The sequence below is a fragment of the Triturus cristatus genome, chromosome 8 (genome assembly GCF_964204655.1).
Source record: "Triturus cristatus chromosome 8, aTriCri1.1, whole genome shotgun sequence".
Classification (NCBI taxonomy): domain Eukaryota; kingdom Metazoa; phylum Chordata; class Amphibia; order Caudata; family Salamandridae; genus Triturus; species Triturus cristatus.
In genome coordinates, this window is record NC_140591.1 from 1,466,984,063 (window position 1) to 1,466,996,954 (window position 12,892).

The window sequence follows — 12,892 nt, forward strand, 5'->3', positions numbered from 1 at the left end:
TTTAAGATATTGTCTATTATGGTTCCATATGGTAAGGCATTGTTTCTACAGAAATTAGGTGCATTACAACTGGCTGATCATTGTTATTCCTTCCCTTGTTCTGCTCAGAGTAAGCTATGAGGCCATGTAATGTTGGTATGTCTCTGTATTACTGAGTTTGCAGTTAGTGAAACTGGGTCGAGGAAGGTGGATGCTGCCTTAGAGGATTGTTTGACCATCATGCATCTAACTGGTCTTCTTGAATGAAATAAACTAGCATAACTTGCAGCCAAAAGTAAATAATTGCACGCTGTGAGAGCTTTCCCCACCATACAATTTGGATTATGTGAACGATCTCACTGATCACTATAACTATACAATGTCTAACATAATCAGCTCGATTGCTTCTTTAAAACTGAAAAGAATTCATGATAAAGATAAAAATCCATGGTTCAATGGATCGCTAAATGATGAATGGAGAAACCTCAGACTCGCTGACAGGAAATGGCGGCATCACCCCACATCATCCCACTTACAGCTTCTAAGAACGACCAGAAACGCCTACAACAAAAGCATTCTCAGATCAAAAAAAGATTTCTTTAGTACTGAACTTGACAATGCCAAAAATAGACAGCGTAAACTGAGTTGATATAACGTCAATCGAACAGGCTTGCTAAAACCTCACATGAATCAGCCATAGCCCAAATCAGCTGCGAGGAATTCTCCTTCTTCTCATCCAAAGCCAACACCCTGGAAATCGAACTCCTGACAGCTGCCGATACACTCTCCCATTCGCATATTCTTCACCTCAAACCACTACACCCTCCCCTGCCAAATTCTAAAAACAATGCACAATGGTCGGACTTCAAGCCACAAGGACATTACTAGAACCATATTGTCCATTAATCCCAATAATCACTACAATGATCCCCTTCCTTCCAAATGCCTTCCGTTACTCCACCAATGCATCGTACCCAGCTGGACCAGCATAATCAATGCTTCCTTATCTCAAGGTTACTTACCAGACTGCCTCAAGATTAGTCAAGTCCTTCCCATCTTAAAAAAAACACACAGGGAACTCTGCCGACCCGAACAATTTAGGCCTTTGACCAACATTCCTCTTTGAGCCAAAGTTCTAGAAAAATGCGTGGAACAACAGTTGAGCCAACACATACAGAAATTCAATTTGCTTGACGACTGACAATCTGGGTTTAGACCTGGCCACAATACCGCATCTGCAATTCTTCAAATAATGGACAACGCTCTTTTGGCTCTTGATCATAACGAAACCTGCCTACTAGTTCTTCTTGACTTGTCTTCCATATTGGACACTGTTAACCACGAAATACTGCTAGCCAGACTCGAAAACAGGACTGGGCTTTCAGGTACAGTGCTGGACTGGTTTAAATCCTTCTTCCAGAACAGAACCCAACGATTTTTGGTTAACCATGCGTGATCCTTACCTTCCTCTATCTCGATTGGTGTTCCACAAGGCTCTACTCTCTCCCCTTCACTGTTTAACCTTTATGTCGAACCACTCACTGAAAATCTCCAGCATACTAACACCTCCAACCACATGTATGCGGATGATACCCAGATTTACATGAAGATCTCATCTCTGGTGGCGATCAAGTCAACAGATGATGCCTTAAAGCTCACTTTACATTAGCTAACGTGCAATCATCTTAAACTCAACCCGCAAAAAACAGAATTCCTCTTGATTTCCCTGCCCAAGAGCTAAACCGATGTTAAGGAATGGACCAAGTAAATCACTGCTCTAAACTGCACTCCTGTCCTGATTGACTCCTCTAAATCTCTGGGTATTACTCTTGACCAGAACTTAAACATGCAATCTCACATCAACTCGATGGCCAAAAGCGCCCACTTTCACTTGAGCTATCTCAGGAAATTGAGACCATTCATTTCATCAACTAACCTTAAAATGGCAGTACAATCCTTAGTCATTTCTAGGATCGAGTATGAGTGCACTATACTTTCAGACTTGCCCAAGATCTCCACCGCTCCCCTAAAAACATGCCTCAAAGCTGCAGCAAGAATCCTAACAGGATCAAAGAAATTTGACCACATCTCTCCTCATCTGAAGGCTTTGAACTTGTTTGCATTCGAAGCCAGAATTCAACTCAAACTGGCTTGTATTACTCACAAAGCCATCCATCACAAAACACTGATGTATCCTACTAAAAAAAAAAACATGATTTCGGGGGGAGGAAGACCTTCGTGGAGCACCATGGATCTAGTCCTGAAGCCACCATTATTCCACAAGAAGAAAACCTATGACAGAGCCTTCTCTGGAGCAGCCCCTAGAATCTGGAACTCGCTTCTCCCTCACATCAGAAGAATGAACTCTACTTCTGCCTTCAAGAAGGAAGCCAAGATCTTTATGACCAAATTCTTACCACAAGCTGTCGACTGAACTCCATCCTCTTCACCCCTCAACCTATGCTGCCGCCCAGTCCATTCTTGTAATTTCCATCAGTTATGATTCTGCTCTCTCCATCTAGCTCTATCAGAACAACCAGGTTCCTGTTTTTCTGCATTACAGCAAGTCCTTACTAGCTGAGATCTATCATTTATTGTACACTTGTTTTACAATTTGCCTATAACGTCCTCAAAGTAACATTGTCTAACTCAAATACTCTGCATTGACCGGGTTTACTCCTATCTTACTGTTGTCCCCATGCTTCGTTTATTGTTTATCGCTTTTTGTCATAATTTTGCTTTGTACTAGTTAAGCGCTCCGATACCTTTGGGTCATGTTTGCGCGATATAAAACTTTCAAGAAATAAATAACTGCTCTTCTCATATCACGAATCCCTAGCAGAACAATTATGATGTGGAAGTAGAGATCCTACAGATTCAAGGACTCCACCTAAATGTGGGCTTTAACACCAAGAACATCTTCTTTCTTAGAACTTTGTTTAAGAAATACAAGTCTACAATAGGGTGAATCCACCCATGCTTCTTACCAGAGTGGTCTATAATGACTTTCTTCAGCAGAAGCATCTCTGCCACTCATCCGACGCTCTCTGTATAGGAGAGGTTAGGGGATATGAGGGTGTCCTCCGGTACAAGGAAAGTAGTAATTTAATTCTAGAATAGGAAGGCTTAATTGAAGATGTCCTAAATGTTTCCACAGTAACTCAGAAGTATCCACTGCCCACAGGTGAGTCAAGTGTTAGTAAGCTTAACGCAAACTGGTTTAAGTACTCCCTGTGTCAAAATTACAAAGGTACTCTGCCTCTCTAAAGAAGGAAGTACAGTTAAGACATGGAGAGATGGGGGCACGTACGTAGACTAGTCACAGCAGGTGTCTTGTAGCCTCTGAATGTCTAGCATTGCTTAGATAATTGACATACTGGAAAGAGTATATATCTGTTACAAAAGGGACCTCAATTTTGAACAACGTGCATTTCAACCTAGCCTTCACTCTCCAAGAGCCACCAAAAAGCTAGAAGACTGCATGCAAGCATGTCTTCTCAAAACTTCATCAGTGCCCATTGGCAAGGCTACTTCATTTACAGTATCTAAACTGTCAGCCAGCATGTGACCTGGAAAGCAGGCCTTTTTATACATGAAAAGCAAAACAGAGGATTTAGCTCCATAGCATCTAGTTGCTTTAATTCCCTTTCCAGAGAGACAGAGTAAAATGATTTGGAAACGGTCTACATTGTCAAGATTTCCGGGGTCATGACAGGGGTGTACCCTCTTACCAAACAGGTGTGATTGGACATTGCGAGTCATACATGGGTATAAAGTACCACTAAGTGAAATATTGGCTGGCGTTGAATGCGTGGATGAGGATGCTGCAATGCCTCAATCTACTGTTGCTAACTGAAGCATACAAACTAAGGTGAAATCTGGAGACAACCATTTATTTCTGAGCTGCATCAGGCAACCCACGATGCTGCGGCAGTGCACTGTTGACAAGCACATACGAGAGCCACAGAAATGGTATAAGGAGGCACAGGACGCAGAAGCTGTTGTGCATTTGCCTGGGGAATACCCTGCCCATAAACTGATAAAAACCCATCAGAAAGTTACCACCTGTGCATAGCATATGTACACACCTAATCCTCTCCAGAGGTAAATGTAGCACTGTGGAAAAAGCAGGTCCTGTGGCTTTATAAATGGTTGGTGTTGTGGTGAGGAAGGGATTAGAAGATACAATTAGCTCTGGCATCACGGTATGCATAACATATGTTGGGAGGACCTAGATTTCCTAGACTCCCACATCTGCGGCATCTCTGCACCAAGGGCAATAGCTAAGATGCGAGTCCCACCCTTGCACCTCTATGGTGCAGCATGGTGAAAGAATCACAAAGACAACCCCAATCCTTAGGGGGCCACTATGGCCCACTTGCCCCTTGTCCGCAAGATCCAAAATGAATCAGTGACACTTATGCAATGTTCTGGACAAGATGATTTCATACCATCCAACCTGAAGTACTTGCAGAAGAATACTACCATAAATTGAAAACGTGATTAGCAGAATATTTTATTTTCAGTATCTGACAGACAATATACCAACCAGAGCAAAAAAGGATAAGTGTGAAAAAGTGTCCCTTACAAATTAAGAGAAATGGGGTAAGTGTAGGGTCTACTGCCTTACCTCGGAATATCTTCGAATTGTCACACAAGTGGAGAGTGAAGTATGTGTCAAGAAGGCGATGTCCATTTCTGTTGACAATGTTTCGTGCAGCTATATTCCGCAGGTGGCGCAATCGCCGCTACATCAAAGCAAGATGCACATAATCAGAGAGCAGAAGAATACAATTTATGGGGGATTATTCAAGACATCTCAATCAAGAAAAAAATTGACTAGTCATTTCAACATCTCTTAATAGCGACAGAACTAGTAGAAGCATTTGGGCAAACTAATGTAATCAACTATTACTGAATTCTCAACTATTTCCTACTGCAAGGAACAAAGACAACTGATAATACCAGAGCATAACAACCAAAAAGGTGCAAACATTCAGCTTCTGGAATGGTGAAAGAAATATCAGTAATAATCCATATACCAGGGCAACTTTATGGACATTTCCATCACATTTCCAAATTCTATGTCTTAATTTATACATGTTTTTTCCTAAACTGAGTCAGTCTAAAGCACTTCATTTAAGCATAAAAAGAATGTATGATGGATTACATTACTATACAATCTTTATCAACATGAATCAAAACAAAATGCGAGCTAGACTTCTGATAATTTCTGTATTACTAATACTGAGAAAGAGTGCAATCAGCTGCATACTCAATTTATAGTCAGCAAGAGCAATATTTTGAAAAGGGTATACTGGACATACCAATCCAGGGTGCATAAAATAACTACTGAAAGCTTTGCAACCACATACCTAACTTTGGAGAAGGACTAACCTGTTTAAATCGAAATGAAACCTATAATAACTTGAAGTTTCACGATGTTGGTTGATACCCACACATTTATATTACACCATGACAGACCCTGATGAAGGCAATTATGTTGATGGGCTCATGCCCAGAACTAGCAAACATAGCAAATGGAGCAACAAGGAGAAGGGCTACACTGGTTACTACTTTTGAAGGTGATGAGGAATTGAGAGGAGGAAGGTGAATGCAAAAACGTCCATTACTTTTAGATTAAGGCAGTGAGTAGACAAAACTGGAGGTGAAGGATTTCTCTCCCCCTTTCCATCTCTCTTCTGGAGGCAGAGAACATAAAATACTCCTTATGAACGAAGATAACGTATAAGGAGGACCAGAAACAAAAAAAAAAAGTGTTATACTATTCTTTTCATCTTATTATTACCAACCCATTTATATTAACTGTTGTATCTGAAACTGAAAAAGTTGGAAACGGTTCTGAGGCCCCAGTGAATAAGAGGGACCACGCTCGGCCAGAGCTGGGGTAGTTTCTCCAGTGAAACGTTCACCCATTCGTGCTGGCAGCCCAACATGGAGAAGTCTCCTCGCGGTGAGGGTGACCGCGGAGGATGCAGTCTGTGTGGGACCACAGCAGCCTTGGAGGTGCCAGCTACCAGAGACTGGGTCGGCTGCCCAATCGCTGGCTTTTTCATGCATGCAGCTGTGTCGGGTCCTCGAGGCTGCGCAGAAGTTTGGCCGCCCACCAACGTAGCAGCTGCACACAGACCCAGTAAGTGCTTGCAGTGGAGGAAGGGGGCCTGTTGACTGTGAGGAGACTTGGTTGTCGCTGGGGCTCCGGGAACTGTCGCAGCTGGGCTCGGTGTGGACAGGAGAGAGTGAAGCCCCTTCGCCACGTCATCAGTCCTGGTGTGGATATGCCCTAGGAGCATCATCGGTCCCATTTTGGAGCAGGCCGCTGGGACCGGCATGCTGGACCCAGCTGAAGAGGCCTGACCCTAGTTGAGCACTGGGACTTGCAACCGACCAGCACGCCTACAGATGTGGCTGCTCATGCTGCCTCTGGGCAAGCGTGCCATGGCTTCAGGAGTACCTCCTACGCTGGATTGCATCACCAGGTTTGACAGGGATGCGCCCAGGGGCGCCGCTGGCTCCCTCCCAGGGTGGGCGGCTGGGGCCCGCATTTCAGATCCCAATGACGTGGGCTGCTGACAGGGAGCCCGAGGCCTGGTCAACTGTTGACAGTTGCTCATGTTGCCCCTGGGGCAAGTGTCCGTGACATTCTGGGATACTCAGTGAGGCCGGTTCCCCGTGGGTAGCATGGGCAAAGACAGACCAGCTCAATCTACACATGCCCAAACAAATATAGGCCAATTCATAAATCCGACCCCAAGTGGCTAAGGGCTGGGTGTCTGTCCCCCGACGCCGAAATGTGTCCCAGACCAACCCACACCTTACTACCTTCCTCCAGGTCATTCATGAATTGCAGAAAGCAGTAGAAAGCAAAGCAGAGGATGTCTCACTGCTGCGCCAGTACCTGTACAACGATGCCCACAGTGTTAGTGAGACTAAACACAGTGTGTCGTCCATGAAAGATGACGTGGCCACTCTTAAAACTCGGGTCTCCAAGCTTCTTGGTGCAGTAGCTGCGCTGGAGAGCAGGTCATAGGACGCAGACAATCACGCACACAGGAATAATCTTTGGTTCAAGGGGTTTCCTGAGGGCAGGGAGATTCAAGATGCAGAGAGCTTTCTGGAGGACTCATTGCGCTCTTTGGTTCTTGAGGAAGGCCTGTCGCCTTGGTTCAAGTCTCAGAGAAGAAGGCGTACCAGACCCCGCAGGGCTGGTGTCCGACCCATGGCCGGGTGGACTCCACTGACTCGGAGGTGGGTCAGGGTCATGGTCACAAGGGAGCCCCACCAACATGTGCACCAAAACGGTTCGATATTCCGGCCGGGGACCCCGATATCCCGCTGACCCAGATCACCTGACTGCCTGGAATTCATCTACCCCTTCGCGGAAGGTGTCCCCACATGACTATCATAAGAATGTTAATTGGCTCAAAATCCTGTACTATTTAGTATTGTATTGCTTCCATAACAGTTTGTTTTAGGGGGACAGATGCTTCAAAGGTAAAAGTATGGGATGGGGAGGGGGGGATGGGATGTTATAAGGGTTGTTCTTTGTTCCTGCTTGCAGTTTGATTGCTATGCTCATCACGACTAAATTTGCTGTTCTTTGTTCTACGACCTGCTGTGTGTCAGGACCATACATACTGGGACTCACCTCCAGCCCTAGCCTGGTGATGTTGACCTGCGTTTTTTTGGCAATACTTGAGTTTACATCCTCCAACGTGAATGGACTGCTAGACTGGATCAAACGGTCCACAGTCCTCCGTTGGCTACAAGATTTCATCCAGTGGTCCTCACAGCAGGAAACCAGTTTACTTTGGGGAACACTGTTAGTTCCTCTGCCGCCAGGGGTATGACAGAGTTTATCACTCAGGGTTTTATGTATCAGGGTGGCTATCCTATTACATAAAACTTTTCCACTTGCGGTGACCAACACGCACATTGAATAGCCCCAGCCCCACAGGGGATGTATGTAGGGGTTGAGGGCATACTGGAAAGTAGGCCGGAGAACTTCCTATCGGTATACGTCCTGCATCGGCGTCTCTCCACAACACTAGAGGCACTGGCTTCTCTTTTGCTTATGTTCCCACAAGGCATCACAGTAATGGGAGGCAACTTTATTGCAGTCTGCGACTCAGATAGCGCTTCAACGAGTCCCCTGGGGTCAGACGTGGCTCTCGCTCTCTAGTCAGACTCTCTGGGACTTTGTGATGCTTAGAGGACAGGGAATCTGCAGGATTGTTCTTATAACCACACAGACAGCTCATAACACAGAGTGCCGTATTGATCTTCTCTGATTGCCACCCACAGCTGTCCTTCATATGACCAAAGCTATGATCCTACCACAGCGAAACTCAAATCAAGCGCCACTTATGGTGCACCTGGTGTCACTGGAGTTGGGACGCCGTCCCATGTGGTATTTTAATGCATGGTACATGACAGATCGGGACTGCTTGGCCCGTGTTAGGTCAGAGATACAGACCTATTTTCAAGAAAATAGAGGTCCCGTACAGTCGGCAGCGGCTAAAGCACAAGCTTTCAGCCTATGGGTGGCCAGTGAACCCACAATCCGTGGCCACTCTAAAGGGTTTATTCGAGGCACGACCCGTCACTAAGCATACACAACACACCACTGAAGGTCTTTGCCCTTCTGCGATTGCAGGCAGCGATCCGAGGGCTCTACAACACTTCCCCGGCGGAGCCACCAACGTTAAAGACACTACAGGTTTTACTAGCAGCACCAACTCGGCAGAAATTGGTCACTCGGCTATACAACACGGCGCAATCAGAGCACTGCGAAGTAGACACCAGATCTCTAGCAAAGTGGGAGACACTGCTTGGAGACAAGATAGAGGAGCGGGACTGGGAATACAGTTGCACACAACTACAACTACTGACATCAAACTGCAACCTAAGGATAATACACTTTAAATTTCTTCACCAATTTTATTACACACCGACCCAACTTTATAGATATGGCCTAAGACAACAGGATAGGTGCCACAGGTGCAATGCGCTGAAAGCTGACTTCCTGCACCTGGCGTGGGCATGTCCTATGATACATACTTATTGGCAAGAAGTTACGGGGGTGATAACCAAAATGCTGATGGAGCAGGTTCCAAACACACCTCCGATATGTTTATTGGGGATATACAATTTGAAACTTTTGAGGAGGCGAAAGTTTCTGGCGGTAGCACTATTACTCGCGAAACGACGGGTGGCTATTAGATGGGGTAGTAAAAGGCCGCCCAGGTTGAAGGACTGGCTCACGCACATGGCATATTGTAGGGAAACCATGGAGACGTATTCGGAAGAACTACCTCTTTTGTCCAGACCGCGAGATTTTTGGGAGCCACTGAAACAATATCTTCTAAACGTGCAGGTAGACACGGTAGATATATAAATAGATGACACGATATAGACACAAATGACATTTGGATGTGGCTTCTCCTTCTTTCTGTTTGCCTGGAGGGGACGGCTGTCCACAACCCAGGTATCAAACATTTTATTATCCTATTACAAAATGGTACGCCGATGAAACTGGAGTTGAGACTGTGGATGTCATGCAATGTAGAAAGGGTGGTTCCATGGGCAGCTGGGAGTTGTATATCTTTGTTGCATGTATTATTAACGTACACTGACAGTTTTTTTTGTTTCTGCTTTACACTGCTGGGAAAAATAATACAAATTAGTAACATGGTATGTATGATATGTAACTGTCTTTCGGACCAAATAAAGAAAATTTTTAAAAAAGGGTTTATTCGAGGCTAAGAGAGGCAGAAACTTTCTCAAATTACAGCCTTGAAGATACAAATTCTTAACTCGGAACTCCTATGCCAGTCGGACTGCTCCCCGAACTTAAATGACGACTGGCAGCTGACAGGACATCTGTACGACCAATTTCACTGGAGGAGGCCTGCCTATGCTGGAAGGCATCGACTCGAGCATGTAGATAAATCGGCAAAGCTTCTCTACTGGTTGGCCACCAGAGAGACAGCTTCCAGAGTGATACAGCAGGTCGTTAACAACGGGGGACGCCTCAGAGTCCTTACTTCCAAAACTGTGCAGGTGTCTGCAGATTATTACGCTGCCCTATACAGCTGCATACCCCGGCCTCTCCGGGAGCAAGCTCACCCACTGGTAGCCAACATTCCATTGCCCTCAATCCTGAGTAGTGGACCAAGTAATCATGACCACAGAGATTATACAGGGGCTATCAGACATGGTACTGGGTAAAATGATGGGCCCGACAGCCTTCCAGTTGAAAATTACAGGCGGTTCAGAGAGCTTTTGATTCCTCACCTTTTGACAATGTACACACCTTCAGTGGAGGCTGGTAACTTTCCCACAAACTTGACACAACCACGATTGTGGCAATACCTAAATTGGGCTGGCCTTCAGACAATTGTGTTTATAGGCCGATCTCCCTTACAAACACAGATATTAAGGTGCTAGCCAACCGTCAAACCCTGCTTGATACATCCTGACCAGTGCAGTTTCATGTTGGCCTAAGGCACTCACCACTTTATCCGAAGAGTCCAGGTCACGCTCTCTCTCTCTCTCGGATACACCGGCTGCGATCACCGTTGGCCACCCTCCTGATTGACTTTGAGGAAGCATTCTACTAAGATGACTCGTCCTTCCCGAGCACAGTTCTTCAGAGAATCGGACAAGATCCATATTTTACGTAGGCTCACTAATCTCCAATACTGAAATCCATTTGCGGAGGTCCAGATAAATGGGACGTTTTGTGTCTCCTTCCCAATCCGCCAAGACACCCAGCGGGGCTGCCCTCTCTCCTCTACCATTCACCCTTGCCACAGAACCCCTGGCATGCACTGTACGCCGCAATGCTCGGCTGAATGGATGGGCGTGAAACTTTAGGCCGAAGGAGCACTTTCTCCTGTATGCGGCCAATATACTGCTCTTCCTAGATACGCTGCAGTCCTTGGGTCCGAGATGAGAAATACATGATATTTACGAGAAGCCCTCAGGGCTCTGCATCAACAGGCAAAGTCCCTGCCGGTTCCAGTCAAAGATGACCTGGCTACTTGCTCATGGAGCACCCCCATTCCTATAAGTCGCATTTTCTTCCCTTAACTGGGGGTCCATGTTTCTAGGTTCCGGAATTGACGTGGACCCTTAACTTGTCCCCCATCTCGCAAACATGAAACAGGACCTGTAGAAATGGAGGCATCTCCTGCTTCACGTGATGGGGTGGGTGGCCCTCTACAAAATGATGGTGTTGCCTCGGTTCCTCTATGTTTTTCAGAACTTCTCACTCTCAAACAATATGAAATGGTTATGCAGCCTGAATTATGTTAGCCGTACTATCCTCTTGGTGGGTGGCCACACCCAAGTTGCATAGGCCAACACTAGACTATCACCTTATGATGGAGGTCTAGGAATGGCTGATCTCCACTGTTACTACTTGGCCTCACAAGTGGCGTAATAGATCACTGGCTCAGCAGGGGCTGGAATGACCCCAACATACCAGGCTGAATTGACCGTCCGGGGTTTAGATACGATTTTGACTGTCCTCTATGGGGCCCCAATCCCTTGCTCACTCCCGGAGATCCTTATGGTGGTCTTTTTAGCCCAACGGGCAGCGCTGCGCCTTACATGCTGGGATCAGAGGCTGACAGGGATGACACAACTAGCCCCCCCCCCACCCCTCCCACCATCTCTGGCAAGGAACGTGGATGGACCACACTGGTGAGATTTTCACAATGGGACAGGATAGGAATACCTCAACTGGGCGACATATGGGCAGGTAGCCATATATTGATGTTTCAAGAGATCCAGGAGCGGTTCTAGCTCTCCCGCACAGAGTTCCATAAATATTTACCGTTGAGACATGCCCTCGCTTTGAACATTCCCCCCCTCCTCACCTCCCCTTCCTCCGACAAGGCTATTCCCGACTTTACCCCCCTTGAGGCCAGCTTGCTGACTAGGGAACTATGCTAGGGTGCCATTTCACAGGTTTAACGATCCTTGGTTGTTAATGCTCCCTATCAGCTTTCTAAATTGAAGCTGAAATGGGAGGGCAGTCTGGGAGAACCAGATGACGACTGAAGGGATGGTCACCAGGGAACTGGCCATATATACATGCTTGCGCTTGGTCCAACTTAACTATATGAACCTCACTTACATGGCTCCCAAATGGCTACAACGGGCCGTCAGGACCCCACAACCTACTTGCTTTCGCTGTACAACTCATGGAGCTGACTTCTGCATGTAGGATGGTCCTGTCCTGTGTTGGCCTGCTACATGCAGCGGATAGAGCACAAGCTTTCACTGGTGTTGGGCATGGCGCTGGAGGTTACCCATCGGACCGCCCTCTTGGAGCTGCTAGTTGACACTGCCGGTCTCAGATTAAAGCGTGTGGTCATAGGGGTGGCCCTGTTGGGCGCCAAATGCAACAAAGTTACGAAGTGGACCTCGGCACATCCCCCTACAATAGTTGAATGGCTGTCTGTAGTGGATTTATGCGCCCAGCAAGAAAGATCTGATATGTAGCTTGCAGATGCCCTCGGTAGCATGGGAAGATCTGGGGGAAATTGTCAAACCATTATGGATTGGACAAGGGAGATCACGGAGGCGAGCTGTGAAAACTGACTATAGGTGAAGGTGGATGGGATAGCTACGAGTTTTGTTTGTGTGTATGTTCCGCAAACAGAATTTGCTTATGAAAAATTATTTCTCTAGATCATTATCCCACAAGGGCCCACGTGTGGCCTCCTACTCGAATGTTAAACTCCAGAGATCTTGGTTTGAACACAGAAAAGCAGAATGCTGTTGGTTTATCTGTTAAGATAAACAATAAGGCTGACAGGGGACTACAGGTGTTCAACAATTGAGTCTGATATGTAAAATGAGTAGAGACTCAAAAAGGTAA

The 12,892-nt window shown here is 46.2% G+C and overlaps 1 protein-coding gene across 1 annotated transcript in view; it reads right to left on the reverse strand.

Annotated features, from left to right (window-relative positions):
• The window catches only part of UVRAG (UV radiation resistance associated), a 336,707-nt gene that overhangs the window by 243,354 nt on the left and 80,461 nt on the right, over positions 1 to 12,892 (reverse strand). The window contains exon 2 of the mRNA XM_085623282.1: positions 4,610 to 4,727. Coding sequence (XP_085479408.1) covers positions 4,610 to 4,727 — 118 coding nt within the window. The remainder of the gene's footprint in view (positions 1 to 4,609; positions 4,728 to 12,892) is intronic.